The 17,932-nt window shown below is 43.6% G+C and overlaps 2 protein-coding genes across 4 annotated transcripts in view; one reads left to right on the plus strand and one right to left on the minus strand.

Annotated features, from left to right (window-relative positions):
• The window catches only part of LOC147017304 (CCN family member 4-like), a 52,261-nt gene extending 48,197 nt beyond the window's left edge, over positions 1-4,064 (plus strand). The window contains exons 3-5 of one of the 2 annotated variants that reach the window (XM_085846799.1): positions 2,289-2,552; positions 2,634-2,857; positions 3,152-4,064. In XM_085846799.1, the coding sequence (XP_085702925.1) occupies positions 2,289-2,552; positions 2,634-2,857; positions 3,152-3,454 (791 nt within the window). In that variant the 3' untranslated portion in view covers positions 3,455-4,064. The remainder of the gene's footprint in view (positions 1-2,288; positions 2,553-2,633; positions 2,858-3,151) is intronic. The other variant, XM_085846800.1, reaches the window with a different exon arrangement.
• A 1,499-nt stretch (positions 4,065-5,563) lies between these two features.
• The window catches only part of LOC147017306 (netrin receptor UNC5B-like), a 34,363-nt gene continuing 21,994 nt past the window's right edge, over positions 5,564-17,932 (minus strand). For both annotated transcript variants that reach the window (XM_085846798.1, XM_085846797.1), the window contains exons 12-19: positions 15,532-15,729; positions 15,294-15,369; positions 14,764-14,929; positions 13,971-14,303; positions 13,622-13,768; positions 13,322-13,531; positions 12,582-12,766; positions 5,564-5,795 (exon numbers count right to left, since the gene is read on the minus strand). In XM_085846798.1, the coding sequence (XP_085702924.1) occupies positions 5,603-5,795; positions 12,582-12,766; positions 13,322-13,531; positions 13,622-13,768; positions 13,971-14,303; positions 14,764-14,929; positions 15,294-15,369; positions 15,532-15,729 (1,508 nt within the window). In that variant the 3' untranslated portion in view covers positions 5,564-5,602. The remainder of the gene's footprint in view (positions 5,796-12,581; positions 12,767-13,321; positions 13,532-13,621; positions 13,769-13,970; positions 14,304-14,763; positions 14,930-15,293; positions 15,370-15,531; positions 15,730-17,932) is intronic.

Consider the following 17,932-nt stretch of genomic DNA (forward strand, 5'->3'; position numbering starts at 1 on the left):
AGCATGAATGTTCATTGGGAACTCAATGTTTCACACGTTTCTCGAAGTGGAACGTTTCTATGCCTGGTGTTGGCTTAATGGTTAGGGTGGCAGGCTTTGGATCCGAGGATCCTGAGTTCAAATCCCGCTCAGCTGTTGAATTAACACCAGGTGGGGTTAAATCGACCTGGAATCCTTCCGAGGTCGGCAAAATGAGTGCCAGCATGCTGGTATCCTGTGTCGGAGTGGCGACCCGTCCAGGATTGTATCCAGTAGCCAAGGAGACTGCTTGAGCAGCACCAACGCTCTGCACAGAGTATGGTCCCAATCTGCTCTCCTCCTCCTCCTCCTCGAAGTGGAAATCTACGATCAAAGGTGTTACTTTGTTGTTCCACTTCATATGCTTGTTCAAGTGAAAGAGGCAGCCAGACAATCACAATGGTCGACATGACCACCGGCAACTTCCAGTTTATCTCATGGAGGAGGCTACAATGATCATAATTGGCAACGTTCATCGTGAGTCCTATGCCTCGGAAATTCACAACCTCGTTAATGGCAAGTGGACCAGTCCACCACCTTGCACAAATCGAATCCTGCCTTCGACGATAAACGAATTCTGAGAGTTGGTCGTCGACTCGACCAAGCAGATCTAAGTGACAATGAGCAACATCCAGTCAAACTACCTTAACAGCACCATGTTACGATGACCCTTGTTGGACGTCATTATCATGATAAAGTTAACCATCGAGGTGGACACCTTACAAGTGGTGCTATTCGCTCTGGTGGATTGGTTGGTTTGTTGGTAGCAAGGGCCTCAATGATGATACGCTGAGCAAGTGTGTCATGTGTTGTAAACTCCGAGGGAAATGTGTAAATCAGCAAATGGCTGATATTCCTCTTCAACGACTTCAACATTCTGCTCCCTGGACTCACATTGACCTTGATGTTTTTGTACCGTGGAAGGTTCTTACCCATCGTACCAGGGGCAGCAGCTCCTCTGGAAAATGATGGTCCGCATTATTTACCTGTATGTCTACAAGAGTAGTGCACATCGAAGTCATTGGGGAGATGACTGCATTATCATTTATCAATGCACTGCACCGCATCATAACTATCCTTGGGCCTGTTAAGACCTTACTTTCAGAATGGAAGCAACTTCGTCGGGGCTCAAAATGTGCCAAATCACACCCTGAAGGAAATGGACAAAAGGTCTATCGACAGATACTTTGATGCACAACAGAGTTGAGTGGAAAATCAAATATATATATATATATAACTGCCGGAAGGAATGAGTTGAATACTGGTGGAATAAAAGTTGTGGAATGAGTTGAAAACTGGTTTGTGCACGCAGAGGTTTTTGGCGTAAAAAAAAAAAAAAAAGATCCAGTCACGAGGGCGTGGGGTGGAGGAAGGACCCCAATTCTGTCTACGTAAATGTGTATCATATAGCACCACTCCAGGTGGGAGGGGGTATTACAAGTCATAATAAAATAGGCCAATTCTGGACTAATTTACCAATCCGTAATTATAGGGGTAGTGGTGTCAAGATGGGGGGGTCACTGCCTCGGGGCCCGGGGTTCGTTGAGGAGCCTGAGATTCTCCTGTAACGAATTTTTAATACAAATGTAAGAGAGAAAGGTGGGGGTGAGGGCCCTAGATGTTGTTTGCTTTGTGGCCTATGCTCTCAATGCCCCTGTGGATGGGCTATCTATTCCCGATTTTGAACTCCTGTAATTCTGTTGCTAAGAAACGAAATTGAACAAAATATTTACAGGTTATACGTAGGGACGCATTTCCAGTTTTTGTGGTAAAAAGTTTATTGAATTCAGAAGTGTATAAAATTAGTTGTCAATTTTTGACATGGTTTCCATCATTTTTAAGCAGTGTGTGCATCCTTTTGCGATACTCCAAGACTATTTTCTGTCACATTCAGACCGTAATTTCTCCAAAATCTGCTTCGATCCCCCCTTTCAGGTCTTCAATGTTCGATGGTTGAGTTGCGTAAGCCTTGACCTTAAGAAATCCCGACAAGAAGAAGTCGCAAAAAATTATCATATCTGGATCTTCACGAAAATCAAATCAATTGGTCCTTGATACGTACCTAACCTGTCCACCAAGTTTCGTCCATAAATTCTGAGATATCCTGCTCACAGACAGATAAACAGGGGTGAAAACATAACCTCCTTCCAGCTTTGGTTGTTGAGGTAATGAACTGTTGTTCCAGTTAAAATTCAGATGAATATCACACCAGTCACATGAAGCTGCCTGTGATGCACAAATGTGTCTTGCTCACTGTTGACCTGATGCAGACCTATCAGGGTTGGGCTGCAAGCTCGGCGGTGAGCAGTTCAATAATGGACAGACCTTCCAGCGCAGCTGCAGATTCCGCTGCATGTGTGTGGCTGGAACTATCGGCTGTGTACCACTTTGTATACCCACCACACGACCACCGCGTGGGTGGTGCCTTCGGCCTAGGCGCACACGTGATCCAAACCGTTGCTGCTACCATTGGGTGTGCGATGATCGGCGTGTTTACCGTGGGACCACTGCACGCAAGTACCTCGCTCTCTCAAGTAAGTAATTGATATGATAGGTGAAGGAATGTTGTGATTCTATCTCGGTTGAGGGAATTTCGAGGTTTCTTATAATTTCAGGAAGCTCTCCATTGCGAACAGAGAATAGCCGTGAGCTACTTCATGAGGTGATCTGGAGAGGCGATTGCCTTCTGCAGAGCACGACCTGGTCCCCTTGCTCAAAGACCTGCGGACTGGGCATATCGACTCGTCTGCGAAGCCATGTGGAGAAATGCCATCTGGCCTCCCAGAGCCGCCTCTGCATGGTGCGACCATGCCACCTCGACATCAATGCAGACATCAAGGTGGTTATAATTCTGTTTGTCTATTGATGCCATTGAAATGGTCACTATCTTCATGCAAGCCATACTCGGTATTGTATGCATTGATTTAATCCATCCAGCTTTTACATGTCACATAAGCTAACATACAGCCTTTTCCCAAGCTATGCCTTTGCCATGAAATTGCCAGCATTACAAAATTATTGGTGTATGATGCCTACAATAACCTGATGACAGAGGGTTTCAAGTGATGGTGATGTTTGATGATCATGATGCTGACGATATGCAGTATGGGTACCATACACCTGTTTCCCACAGGCTCGGGGTACCTGCGTGCAGGAGTCCCGGTCAATCCGCCCCATCCGTCTGCTCCTCTCGAACTGCACCACTCGTACCAGATTTTTGTTTAAGTTCTGCGGCGATTGCTCATCCAACGGATTGTGCTGTGGACCCCAACGTGCCGCCACCATCAGTGCAGAGTTCCACTGCCCCACAGGTGGCTCTTTTACGTGGCCCCTTATGTGGATAAACTCTTGCACCTGCCGAGATGATTGCACTGATGCGATTGGAGATTTTGCAGGATTGAGGACCCAGTACGATTTTGATGGCAGAGACAACTGATGGTCAGTCATTTTGAACGTGGAGGCTCAGACGGGCTTTCAAATATTTGATGCTCATAATTATTTTGGAAAATGGGTTGGACATTGGAATGAAGATCGATGAGATGGAAACATTTATATTGATAGAGACATTTATCAACAATGAGATGGACATTGTACAAGGGTAGCAAATAATTTTACCTCGTTAAAGTTTTCAGAGGCTAAATCACGACTTCTATTCCATTGGCACCAGGAAGCTTACCATCGCAGGACATTATGATGTTGGCTGGAAACTGGATAGAAAAGGACCAACATCAGTGTCTTGTTTTGCTTCACGGTCAGGGGGGAGGGGAAAAATATTTTTGACCATTTCTTATTATAAAGTCTTAATTGTGGAAATCAGCATGGTGGAGACGTTTCAGATGTGAACCCTTGGACATGGAAGAAAAGAGGGTCCCATCTCCAGGATTTGAACAATCACTTTTCTTAAGTGGGCATTTCTCTGTGCCCTTGTGTTCAGCATATCCTTTTCTGTTTTGAACAAGCAACATAGATTTAAATAAATAATTTAGAATAACTGGTCAAACGATGTGCCTAGGACAACGCAGACTCACAAGATTATTTCACGTTTATTTATAACAATAGAACATTTGTTTGGAAAGTCACGCACATGAGCAAATGGAGAACATCAAACGGAGCTTTCTCTCATTCCTCACACGCAGATATACGGTGGCTGTTCCTTAGACCTGAACCCACAGCATGCTTTCCATCTCCCACTGACTGTCAGAAAACAGGCCTCCTGGACCCTAATGTATGTTCCTGCACAACCGTCTGAACGTTTTGTTGTGGCTACAGCAGATGGTGGCGCTATCGTCAGGAAATAATGATGCAAAGGTGGGAAGACGTCCGGTCTTATCACCAGCTCGTTGAAAAACCTGCCTTGTTAAAGGCATGGCTTAGACTGTTAGTAGGTCTTCAGGGCAGAGTGGGTGGATAGGGGAGGGAGGAGGCAATCTGTTGTGATTTCTGGAGTAAAATGACCCCATCACTCTGCCTGTGGCCCCAGCCGTCTGCCTCATGATCCAAACCCATTTTCTGAATTCCTTCCGTTCCACAGTCGCCCTCGCACAGATGTAGCTAATTACTGTTGCTAAGCAGGCCTAATTGGGTGCGACTCTTTCCTGTTAAATTGCCATCTAGTGTTGGCATGTAATGTGGCCATTTCTCCAGAATGATTCGAGAACCTGTTATTTGATTCACGAGACGTTTTTCAGCCATGATTCCCTTCCTTGGGGTCTTCCACTCGTCTCAAGACAAAACCAACTCCGGGCTTCCCTCCGCAAGTCCTTCAGTCCTGTACATTCTAGCAAATTATTTGTTAAATCCAACAAAGCTTATGCTCAGGTTTCACTCATGCTATAGTAAAGGAAAGTGTATTTATTTATTTATTTTAAAACATTACCAATACAACCGCAATTCAAGTGAAAGAACAATGACGTCACAATCGAAGTGGATTATTAATTTTTTGTACATGCTGCTTCACCCAAGAAGTTACTTTGCCAAATTAAACTCGGTAAATGTAATCTCCCTTTGAAAGATGTCATAATTGAATAGAAATTATTACAAGTTAAACAAACAACAATAAATAAATAAATATAACAAGTAAACATACTGAGACATGATTGCTTTAAGACTCAAACGATTTTCTATGCTCGTGTGGAAAATTGCTTCAGACCACAATAGGTCTCTAATGTCCACCACTTGTTAGCTCTACAAGCTAACAACACACAAACACACATACACACAATAATGTAGCAAACTGGTAACCCACTGAATATGGTGAAAAACATTAAAATTACATCAGTAATATAAGATCCATACAAAAGGCTGTACACTGTATCAGGATTTGCGGTGTTAAGTGTGACATCGAGGGTACGCTGGTTTGAATATTCACTGCCTTATGTCTCTTGAGAAACAGTGTTTCCTCGGTCGTTAGTACCTGTGGAATAGTGTTTTACACCAATCGTTGGCCACCACAGTGAGGTGAGCATTAACCACAGTTTCAGGTTGAACACCTGCTCTCAAATCTTCTGGAACAGTGAATTTGATACCAGGATGAGGTAAGCAGAGACTGGAATAAATATTAAACTGGAAAAGTGTGTCAAGTGGGTTAGCGTATGGAGTGTGTGGGTGAACGATGTGCGGTCAGGTGTGTGAGGAGGTGTGGTGGCAGACTGGAAATGAGGGTGGGGGGAAGAAGAGAGATCAGAGGGTCTGGGTCTTGCCCCTGCTGCTGCATGACTTCCCAAAGATCCAGCACGCTGCCTGCAGGGGTTGCTTGTGCGGCGAGGAATGGAGTGAGACTAAGGTGATGAGAGACAGGTAAAAGTGAGGGTGTGGACAAGCATTTGCAACACAATAGCACTGTAAACAGCGATGTAGGTATTGATAATACTTCTGCAATTTATCTCTTTCATGAGCTTCAACATCTGTATAAAAATATAGAGATAGAGGTTTGGTAGGAAGATATCAATGTGGGATAATAATTTTTTTTCAGTGTATATCCTTTCTTACTGATTGCAGACTTCACCTAGAAGTACCTTTTACATCCCATCTAAATGAAACCAATCTGAGAATTAGAATGGCAAACTGGGTTGCAAATTTAACTGAGGTGTCTGCATTCAAAGATTTAGTTTCTTACAAGAATAAATGGCGATTGTCCATCCAGCCACTACCCCCATGCATCCATGCCAACATTAAAACATGCATTCTACCCCACATGAAAACACAACTTACGTATGCCAAGTAGTCATTTGCGAGGTCTGACAATAAAGTTCCAGGACTGATGATTTTTCTCCACAGGTGGCAGCATTGGCTTGGGTTTCGATCGATCGATCGGTGGTGTGTTGTAGCCGTACTGGAATCTTGTTAAAATTACAAGTGTTGCAATTGGGTTCTGAAGATGAATGACAAACTTATGGAACAGCGAATCATCATCAAGTTTTGATTTTCAAGAAGTTGAAGCTGGTGTACGGTAAAGACGCAATGTCAACATCACCTGTGTTTGAGTGGGCCAAGAGGTTTGTGGAAGGGAGAATGGATGTGAACGATGACGTGCCATTGGCATGTCCATCGATTGCCAAAACGGACGAAAATATTGAAAGGGTGATAATGTTGGTGTCAAAAACTACAATGAAAGGAACTCATTTTGCTTCAATAGAAGAGATCCAGACAGCCATGACCAATGAGCCAAATGGCCTTTCAGACAACTTTTGAGTATGCTTTGGAGCATGGCAGCAATGTTGGCAAGCATGTAGAGACTCTAGAGGGAGATTACTTTGAAGGCGACCACGAAACGTAACTGGTACTTTGCAAAAACATTTCCTATTGCTTTAATCCTGGAACTTTATTGTCACACCACGTATATCACAAAGACACAGGAGGTTATTTCTGGATGCAATTCCACCACAAGTAAATGCATGTGAGATACCGATAAATAACTGCATCGGAAATTTCTATAAGTAAATGCACTGAGATATATTTAAGTAAATGCACTTTGTATATCTATAATAATAAAAGAGAGAGTGTCAGTCAGTCAGTGTGTCTCCTCAATAACTCCAACACCATGAAACATAGCGGCCCGAAACTTTGCATGCACAATACGTGAACTCCAAGGGAGTGCATCAATGCATGAATGAAAACTGGGTATTTGGGTAAGGTTAAACACCCCTTTTGAAGATCATGGGCTAATTAAATTAAAACCAAAAACAGGTTTACCCTTGGTCAGCCCGCGTTCATCTCACAGGGGTCTTAATCCACCATTTTTGACCTGATCAAAGTTGCACGGGCCTCTGGTGTACATTTGAAGACTGAACAATATGTCTTCTATCATTAAATGAAGGTACCGTTTTGAGGAAACAAAGGTACATTTTTTAATTACAACTCATGCAGAGGAAACTAGTTAATGCATGTTTTGCTCGTATCTAATGCGGCATTGTTCTAATAAAGGCCGCCTAATGAAGGTACATTCTCATAATACAAAGGAAAGAAAATAGTGAAATCTTTAATTTAAAAAAAACTTTGGGTTTTCAGCCAACTTTTCAAGGCTTATAAACAAACTGATGGACAAGTAATTCACATATAATGTGAAGTAAATAAATATTGGAGGTGATGAAAATCGGCATGGTCATCGTGGTATGTAATTAATTCGTCAGGAGGCTGGGGAAATTCCCGAGAATTTTTTTTTTAACTTCTCCTTTTTGAAGTTATTCCATACAAGTGCACTTTAAAATGTACACACGCACTTTCACGTTATACAGTACAAAATGTACACGTCCACTTTCGTACACCCAACATCACCTCTGAGTTTATGTACATTTTAAAAACGAAAACCGCATTGAAAACTGAATAAGGTACGTTTTCATTACAACAAAAATAGTCATGATTAATATTTGAAGTCTTTAATTTTGGAAAAAAAAACCTGTCCATTTGTCGGCATTTTGTATGTACTGTATTCTGTCGAGATGTCCACGGGTGTGTTGAGTGACCAAGCAGCCAGCTAGTGCTTGCCAAGGCAGCCGTTGCTTATCAACGGTTTTGAATGGAGTGCTTGCTTGAGTTGCAGATGGAGACAAACACAACACGTGGCAAGTTAAAGGTTGACAGGAATCGAAAGTGAGTTTTAATTTAATTATTTATTTTCCCCAAACATGTTTGAAAACTCTTTAATCACTGTCGGTGACATAAATATGGTATCAGATGTGAAAAATAACGGTAAGTTTGGCGAAGGAGTCACGTGACTTCTCAAATGCGCTAATCGTTATTTATTCAAAAAAGGTCTGGGGGCGGGTGGAGTAGGAGAAGGTTGGAGGAGGAAGAGGTAGGGTGGGAAGACGCAGGGGAACAGTTGGGGTGAGAGAGGGGGAAAAGGTGGGTGTCCGGAGGGAGGAAGGGTGGGGTAGGAGTTTGGAGGGAGGTTGGGTGGGAGTCTAGGGGAGGTGGGATGGGAGGCAGGGGTGGGGGGAGAAGGCAGAGGAAGGGGTGGGATGAGGGAGAGGAAAGGGTGGGGTGAGAAGAGGCAGGGGAACGGGTGGGATGAGGGATGGGGTGGGAGGAGTGTGAAGGGGGGGGTGGGATGAGGGAAGGGAAGGGGTGAGAGGAGGGACCTGGCATTGCCTGGTACCTTTTCTAATCTCTAAAGAAATGCATTTCATATATCTCTACGTAAATGCATTTGAGATATATTTAAGTAAATGCATTTGAGATATCTATAAATAAATCCATTTAATATCTCTTCAAGTAAATGCATTTGAGATCGCTATAAATAAATGCACTTCAGAAATCTATAAATAAATGTATTTCTTCTTCTTCTTTCGGCTGCTCCCGTTAGGGGTCGCCACAGCAGATCATCCGTATGATCCGCATAGTGATTTGGCACAGGTTTTACGCCGGATGCCATTCCTGACGCAACTCTGGTCGCCTCTTACGACACAGGGATATGGTACACCTATTTTAACCAGGGTATACACTGGTACTCATTTTGCCGACCTCGGAAGGATGACAGGCTGAGTCAACCTCCTGGTGTGTATTAATTCAAGCAGCCGACGGGGCTTGAACTCAGGACCTTTTGGATCCCAAGCCACTACCCTAACCACTACGCCAATACCAGGCTTTATAAATAAAGCCTAATGTAATTACTTGAATTATGTAATATAAAAAGTAGCAAACAGCACAGAGGATAATGAAACAAACACACTATAAATAAATGTATTTGATATATTTAAAAGTAACTACATTTGAGATAAAGTATCTATACTAATAAATGTCAGTGTGTGTGTGTCAGTCAGTGTGTCTCCTCCATAACTCTAAAACTATGAAATCTAGGGGCCCCAAACTTTGCATGCATACCAAGGGAACTCCAAGGAAATGCATGAATGAAAATTGGGTGTTTGGGTTAATTTAAACACCCCACTTTTGAAGATGATTAATGGCTTACCTCCATGAAAAGCTTATCCTTGGTCAGCTCCAATTCACCTCGCAGGGGTCTTAATTCAGCCTATTCAAACAAGCCTCATCTTGGAAACACAATCTACTCTCATGGACTAATTAAAGTATATAATCAAAATATTATATCGGATTTGAGAAAGGCATCTCGTGTAATAAATAAGTGTCGAAATCTGGAGTGAAATCTGAAAATTTTAACAAATTTAGTGATTTTTAAACTAAGTATATTTATTTAAGCAAAGCATTAAGCTTAATTTTTTTTTACTGTTCAGACAATTATATTTACCGAAAAAAAGATGAAGGAATGTGCAGAAAATTTTACTTCATTGAGCGCAATGCTGTATTTGATAACCTGCTTTTGGATTCCATGACGATACAATCAACAGGGGTCCTTTTTTCAGCAATTACTTACACAGTTTGCTCTTTACCATTTGGTGCGATCTGCTTTCATGCCAAAATATTAATATAAATACACTAATAGTTGCTGAAATATATTAGTAGTTGATAGTTGCTGAAAATGAAGAGGTAGGAAGACAGCAAACAAGGACGTGGTGAAAATGGGTACAAATGACTTTCCGTTTGGTGTGGGCGTGCCTGCATGTGAGGAGGTTGGAGGAACGCGTATGGGGGTGGGGGCATGCATGCTTGCAGGCAGGCCTTTGCCAGGTCGATAGCATGGGTTTTAATTTTTAAATGCTCCCGTCCAGTGTTATACGAAGCAAGTCAGTTAAAAAAAAAAATGCACCCTGTTTGGGTGCATTTTATCACCCCGGTAATGCCCTGGTACGCTGCCTACCCTCCCTTCATGCTTCCTTCCCTTGCCCTCACACTTCCTTCCCCTCACACTGCTTTCCCTTGTTTTTAAAGCTTTTTTTTTGAGCATTCGGAACTGCTGCTCGGATCAATTCTGCAATTTGTCTCAGGTTAAGATATTCCAGGAAGCTAGAGCTTATATGATGTGTGGAACTTAAATAAAGGCGCAAACACTGGCGTGGCTTTTTCGCCGAATGAAGGAAAACGCCCTTCCTTCCCTTTCCCTTCCTTCATGCTCACCTCCTCCAAAAGCCTCTCCACTCCCCACAGACATCTCTAGGCGGTGCCCAGGCATTGTTTTGGTATGACCTGTTTGAACATGCTGTTTTAATGTACCCAATTTCATTCAATCCTGTACTAATGCTGGCATAAAGGGCCATACCTCCCCCCCTTCCACTTTTCCTCAAGTCCCTCTATCATACGCATTTCCAGAACTCCTCCTTCCCCTCCTCACAACCACCTCTCTCCCCCATTCTCCTCGCTCCCTTCCACCACCCGGATTGTATAGCAACGTGTGGTGAGGCCTCGCTCTCCCCCACTTTCTCACTCTTCCCCCCTTTCTTGCTCTCCCCCTCCTTTCTTGCTCTCCCCACTCCTTTCTCGCTTCCCTCCCCCTTCCTTGCTCCCCTTTCCTCACTCTCCCACCTCTCCTCGCTCCTCCTTCCACCGCCCCCCCCCTAATCTTAATATTCACGTCAGTGAAGCAATGGGTTGTGCTTGCTAGTATATAAATAAATGCATTTGAGATATCTATGAGTAAATCCACATGAAACATCTATTGGTAAATGCACTTAAGACAGCTGGTTTAAAACTTATCATGCAAAGAAGCTTGGTGGCAGTTTGTCATGATTATGGGCCATCTATTTATTTATGTATGCACAGAGGGCTAAATTGAGAAAATCATAACGGAGAAAAAGAAGACACAAAGAAAGACATAAAGATTATAAGACAGAGCAGGAAAGTTATGAGAATATGGGAGCTGTGGGAAAAGGAGGGAAATACATTTAGAAAGCAGTTAAGGCAGGGAACAGAATGGACCTGTATGGAACAGGGTACTGTAATTTGGTGGAAGGGTAAGGGGAAGTGTGTGAGCATGGAAGATTGCACCATTTTGTGAACATAATAAATTGATGGCACCTCATCTTCTTGTAAATAATAAATAAATGGTCCCTTACCTACTTATAATCCAAAATCATCACTTATGAACACAACACTTTTACTTTGAAAGATAAATCCTACATTTGGTTATTGCCTTTTTGCATAAAAATGGAGGAAATGAAGTTTTGGGGTGATGAATGGAGCTTTTGCTGTGGGCTCTGGCCTTGGCATATGTTGCTTTTGCTCTGAGGATCCATTGAAAACATAAACTTGGCACTGGTTGACCCTCAGAATTTTTATTTTCCTGTTTCTGAGTAAGAACAAACTGTTAAAGAATGTGCAAATTGAAGTCATTGGACGGATTTTGTGCAATCTTACGTTACTCCTCATTGGCGATCAGTTGCAGAGATGTGTCATTTGGGTTTGTGGTGGCATCACCCGGTGATGTTGTAGTTTACAATAAATATAAAATTGTACCTGGAAAGGATTAAGAAAGAATGTCCAGGTTATGTAAAATAATCGAAGCGAGAAAGATTTTGGGTTTGGGAAAATGTCTTTTGATGAAAACAACGAGCTTTGGAAAGAAAAGAATTTCATATTTCATATCGTACGAAACTTGAACCATCCCTTCTGAAAGAGAGGGATGGTTCAAGGACAAACGTTCACCCACAGATCGAGCAGATGTGTGGAATGCCAACCGTAAGCAGATCATCTTGCTACATTTAGACCTCACACAACGTAGGTGTTTGGGATTGCTCATCATTGTCCCGCCTGCTGTACGTCGCACTGTGATACCTTGTGCTAACATGTACGGCTGCCGTTGACAGCTCTTGGCAGTGAGACAGCAGAGGCATACGGCTAATTACATTTTCTGAGAAATGGTGATTGCATTGAAAAAAACAACACACACACACACACACACACACACACACACACACACACACACACACACACACACACACACACACACACACACACACACACACACACACACACACACACACACACACCTTTCCAAAATGATACCACAAAACATTGTCATATGCAGAAGCTCAAAAGCAATACTTATATTCAAGTTCAATTCAGACAATTTCCCTGTTAATGGCAACCATTCTGATGAACTTCACAATAGCTTTGTCTTCCTCTCTGTGCCAGCAGTATCTTATCGAAGTGATTGTACAACAAATGACTCACATTAGTTGTACAATTTTAATTCCACTGTGATGCTGATATACCTGTCAAGGTGCAGGCCAGCAGCGAGGGCCCTCCAACCATCAGGGCATCTCGCGGTTGGTGCGTCCAATGCTTGGCAGATTCGTTCACGGATGCCCAGCGGGAGCATGAAGGCACCGAGTCCCTCTTGTATGAGGGGAGGTGGTGGGGGTGGTGGTGGAGGTGGAAGAGGGCTGGGAGGAAATGGCTGTGAGAAAGAGAAGAGAAAAAGAGTTGAGGTTAAATTTCAGCTCTTGATGGAGCCAAGGTGTGAGTCATTAGGTATAACCAATTGTTCTTTGAGAAACCCGACAGGTGAAGCCATCCTATTATGTCTTGCCACTTGGTCAGTCGGCTCCCTTCCAGGAAATTGTGCAGGGGTTCCACCAATGCCTTGAGCAATGATTGGTTTGAAGAGATTTCAAAATAATACTTCCACAAAGGATTAAGGTACCAATTAGTTTACTTGTTCAGAAAATTTGTACTTCCTCTGACAATCTGAAACACTGACAATCTGACAATCTGAATCTGAAACCTCTGACAATCTGAAAAAAAACTACTACACAAGTGTTTATACTGTCCAGCACATTGGCATTGTTTGACATTTGCATGAAATCTATGAAATGCATCAAAGCACCAATCGGTACAGTAAAGCACTTTTCATTACCAACTGAGAACCTTCCAATACAATCAGAGTACCATCGTGTAATACTGTCCAGTAAGTAGCAAACAGCACAGTGGACAGGTAATGAATGCATCCTACCTCAATGCAGATGTTGATGATCTCGCCTTGACCCTCCACCTGCCGCACGCACAGCCGACAGCTGAGCTCCAGGCCATCTCCACCCTCAGGGTCTCCACAGGAGTCGGTGGCTCGAAGTTTCCCAGACGCTTCACCGCTTGCACGGAGTAATCGAAACTCTCCACACGGAGCTGCGCTCTGTGCCATCCAGATTTCATCAAAAGGGATTTCCTGGGTAAGGATTGAGAGGAATGGTGGAGTTAGGATGGAACGCTGGGCCTGTGAGTAAGAAATGTGTAAGCTTATCCGTTTCACACCTACCAGAAACTTCAAAGCTGGAGAGACACACCAAGGTGGGTCGATATCGTGAAGGGAGAGACGCATGGGTTGGCTCGAATTTTGGAATGTCAGAGACCGCGGTTCGTCGACCATAATCCCACCACGGGCGCACTCAGCTTGCATTACCTCCTGCAAGTGAGAGTGGTTGGCTATGAAATGCTGCTGTTGTCACTTAATTTTGCTCTAGGTCATGGACGGTTGTCAAAAGGAGAATAGATTTCATCCCGCTGCTTGTCGAGCAGCACTTGTGCTGGAATTTACAGCTGGAAATTTAAAAACATACACTCAACCAATGTTTCATACGTCCATTTTGTATTCGCTTTCCTCTCACCCCAAGTGCATCAGGAAGGTCTCGGATGCAGTACACTCGCAATTCGTAAACACAATGGCTCTCCACACTTCCACTGGGATTGCCCAGTGTCTCCATCCCATCTTGCCAGGTCCCCTTATAGGATCCGGGCAGGGTTGCCCCAAAAGCCGCCAGTTTCAATCGCACCGCAGCTGTCCGGCTCTCCGAGAAGCCCGTAACAATGAAAGAGCCAAGAGAAGGGGTGAGAATGTGTGCATAGGGGGTTGGTGAAGCAGTGGAGTATATGAGGTCTGTTGGAGTGAAGTGGCAGCCAATGGAAGGGACAACCGTCTGCTCAGCCATTGACAGCAGCTCCTGCAAAATTATAGCGAAAAGGAAGTAGTTTAAAATTATTTTCAAATAACCCATGGAATTGTGGCACTTTTATTTATCTCCAAATCAAGAATATACTAATAATGGCATTAAATTAATTTACGGCCTTGAAAAGACCATAATGACATCTGAGTTTTGTCTATTGTACAAATCAGCAGCCATATTTAACAGGCTACTGACTTGATGGCCTGTCACATTTCCATCTATACAAGAGAGCACATCAATACTTGGGTCTATCAGATTACTCGTGTCTGGAATGATTATGCCAGCTAAGAACATTAGTGCACAAGCTTAGACATCATTACTGGATTGCAATTTGGACTCCTTTGTTTGGTTTGCACTCCGTCTACAGGTACTCAATGATATGAATGCCAGAAGGAAATGAAAAGTTTAGAAATGCACGATAACAGACCAAAGAAAGCGACAGTGAGAACAAGCTTGCCTCCCATATCCCATCTGCTCTTTGTCCTTTAATCCGAATATCCCATGGTAGACTGGGATAGGTGGCCAGAGGTAGAGACAACACAGCTGGGCGTGCCAACATCATGAGCGGTGGGCCGCACGTCACACAGGGAGCCAGTAACACTTCGCCAGAGGATTGGTCAGGTCTACAGTATTCAGAACAGAAAGAAAGCAGGCATTGAAAAAAATGTGCATACAAGTATAAAACTTGGGGATGATATGTTCCTACATTTACTGTTTGCTTGTATTGTGCATGTTTGGCATGGCGGATAGTCACTGGTGGTTTACAGTTGAAACATAATGATAGATCTTACATCAGAGGATAAAGCTGGGCCAGAGGACTGGAGCTGTAATGGAGTAAAAAAGCATAACCTTTTTTTCTAGAATCTCAAATATGGGACTAAATTTGGACCTCAGTTATATGGCCAGAGACCAAGAGATAGGGATGAAACTGCAGAAAATATTTTGATAACCCTGCACGTAGAGATTGCAGACCGGGTGTCTACATACCGTGGGCCAAGGCTGAGGAACACCTGCAGCTTACGGCCACGAGCAATAGCACCAGGTGGTACCGTGAGACTGACACCTGTGGACACATGATAATGCTGCAGCATAATTCAGGTACACTATGACTGGATCAGATCATTGATTGTGGGGTCCTCAGAGACTCCCAGAATATTTTGGTTATAGCATTGGCAACAATATCATTGGCAACAACGACAACCCCAATGCAGCACCACCATCTTACCTGCTTCTGGTATGCTGAGGCGTCCTCCAAGGCAGGTAAATGACCCTGAAATACAGGATGGTGGAGGTGGCCAGGCTGTGGAAATGGGAGCAGGTCGAGGAATTGGAAGATGAGGCCATGAGGTGGTTGGAGAAAGATCAGGTGGTGCTAATTTGGAAGCAAGGCCTAATGGTGGAGGCAGAGCCGTGGATACTTGAGCTGGAGATAAAACAATGATCGTGGTTACAAAGAACACCATAAGAAGATAGTAATGGAAAAAAGTTCCCATGCATCATTTTCACCTATGTGAAATGAGAAATGAAAACAAACATATCACATTGTTTGGTCGTATCAATATTTAGTGTTTGATAAACATGAAATTGACATGAGAATGTCAACATATATGTGCAAGACTTGTCTCCAGAGGCTCGAAGATGGGTGTGCTAAAAAGTCAGTTAACAGCTCAGTATCTGGTGTGAACACCATTTACATTGACACACGCTTGGCAACGGCGCCTCATTGAGGATACAAGATGGTTGAAGAAGGCTTGAGGGATGTCATCCCAGATCTGTACCAAGGCATGCCGCAGTTGGGCCAATGTCGCCGGGTGGTTTTGAAGACGGCACAATTGTCGTTCCATTTCATCCCACACATGTTCTATGGGAGAAAGATCAGGCAAAACAGCTGGCCCAGGGAAGTGTGGAAATGTTCTATTTTGAGATGAAGTTGGTGACCACTCGTATGACGTGTGGGCGTGCATTAGCCTGTTGAAGTGTCATGTGACGTCCATGAACCTGCAGGAATGAGAGGACTGAGAACTTCATCACGGTGCCGAATACCTATTAATTTGCCATTAACGACCTTCATCTGGGTTCTGTGATGTGCGTTGATGCCTCCCCATACTATCACGCTTCCACAACTGAACGACGAATGTTGCACAACACATGCTTCAGCGTAACGTTCCCCCTTCCCATCGATGAACATGACGACGGCCATCACTACGATCAACATGGAACCTCGACTCATCTGTTAAGAGGATAGGAGCCCAATCTTCTCTCATGAACCTCAGACGTTATCTACACCAAGCTAGGCACGCATGTGGATGACGTGACAACAAAATCGGATGTACTGCTGGTTGGCATGGTCACTGGTCAGATGTTATGCTCGCGTAACCGACTCCTGACAGTTTTGGCACTGAGTGGTTGCAAGCCAGGGATGCTGCAAGCTGTCAAACTTGCTCTCTGGAACCGATCCCACCAACTGGATATGGTTATACTGCCCACATGACGTCACACATGCTTGCCCAGAACGTGAATGGTCCCTGATGTTGCCAGCTTGTTGATAACGTCTCCAGAGTGACTGTATGGTGTTCCGATGAACACAGAAACGCCTAGCCACAACATGTTATGGCATTCCTGTCTCAAGCATGCCAATTTCACGTCGACGTTCATCTTTGGAAAGGTGTGGCATCACGTTTACGACGTTTAGATGTCAATAAAAATGTTTTTCACACCTGGTATGGTTCACCGAATCGTGCTGCATTGAAATTTGCTCAATACCACGTGTAGCACTGTCACGTGACTCAGTACATGTGCATGGCAATTTGTGCTTGCAGTGCACAGTATGCACGTGAAAACTCCCCATATTCACGGGTAAACTGGGGAACATGTCAAGGCACATGTTGGCTGACCATTATATTGCTCGGGAACATGTCAGTATCATTTAGTGTAATTTTTTGATGGTGCACGGCAACTTTTTTCCATTAGTATATTTAAAACCCATTTTATGTCAATTCAGTCGTTCGAAGCACGAGCAATCGTCATCCACACATTCAATTAGTGTTGTGTCATTGATGACAGGTTGGGTTATTCAAATCAAGCATTTGCCAAAACAGCATCCATCATGCATAGTGCAGTAAAACTACGCAGGCCTACTCAAAAGCCTGGCACGTCAAAGTTTGTTTTGTCTTGCTGGTGATGCCAGGTGGCAAAAACAGCAAGTGTTTCTTGTATGACCAAACATTTTGGTCTTTGGGCTAAGGTGCATGTGTGTTGTATAACTATGCATTTTATCCATAAGGGCTAAAGTGTATGTGTATGCAAGCTTTGTATGACTATGTACTTTGGTCTATGTTGGTCTGACATGGTGGTGTGGAGGTAGTGCAATTACCTATGAACTGTCTTTGTGTTTGGTTCATGACCTGACGAGAAACTGTCAGAATGGTCTTTCGCAAGGCAAAGTGTTGCATCAGAAACAGAGTGCACCGTCCCTTGGACAGACGGCATATCGGGTGTCCCATCTGCGAGCATGAATTGGTGGACCTTAAAGATCCCACAAATTTTTTCGTAAAGAGGAGTCGACCTATCAATGGCACCTTGAAACATTACAAATTCCTGGCCAAATCACCTTCATTTGAACATCA

This window comes from Eptatretus burgeri, chromosome 11 (assembly GCF_056783735.1).
Source record: "Eptatretus burgeri isolate ZD-2024b chromosome 11, Ebu_testis_v1, whole genome shotgun sequence".
Lineage (NCBI taxonomy): Eukaryota > Metazoa > Chordata > Myxini > Myxiniformes > Myxinidae > Eptatretus > Eptatretus burgeri.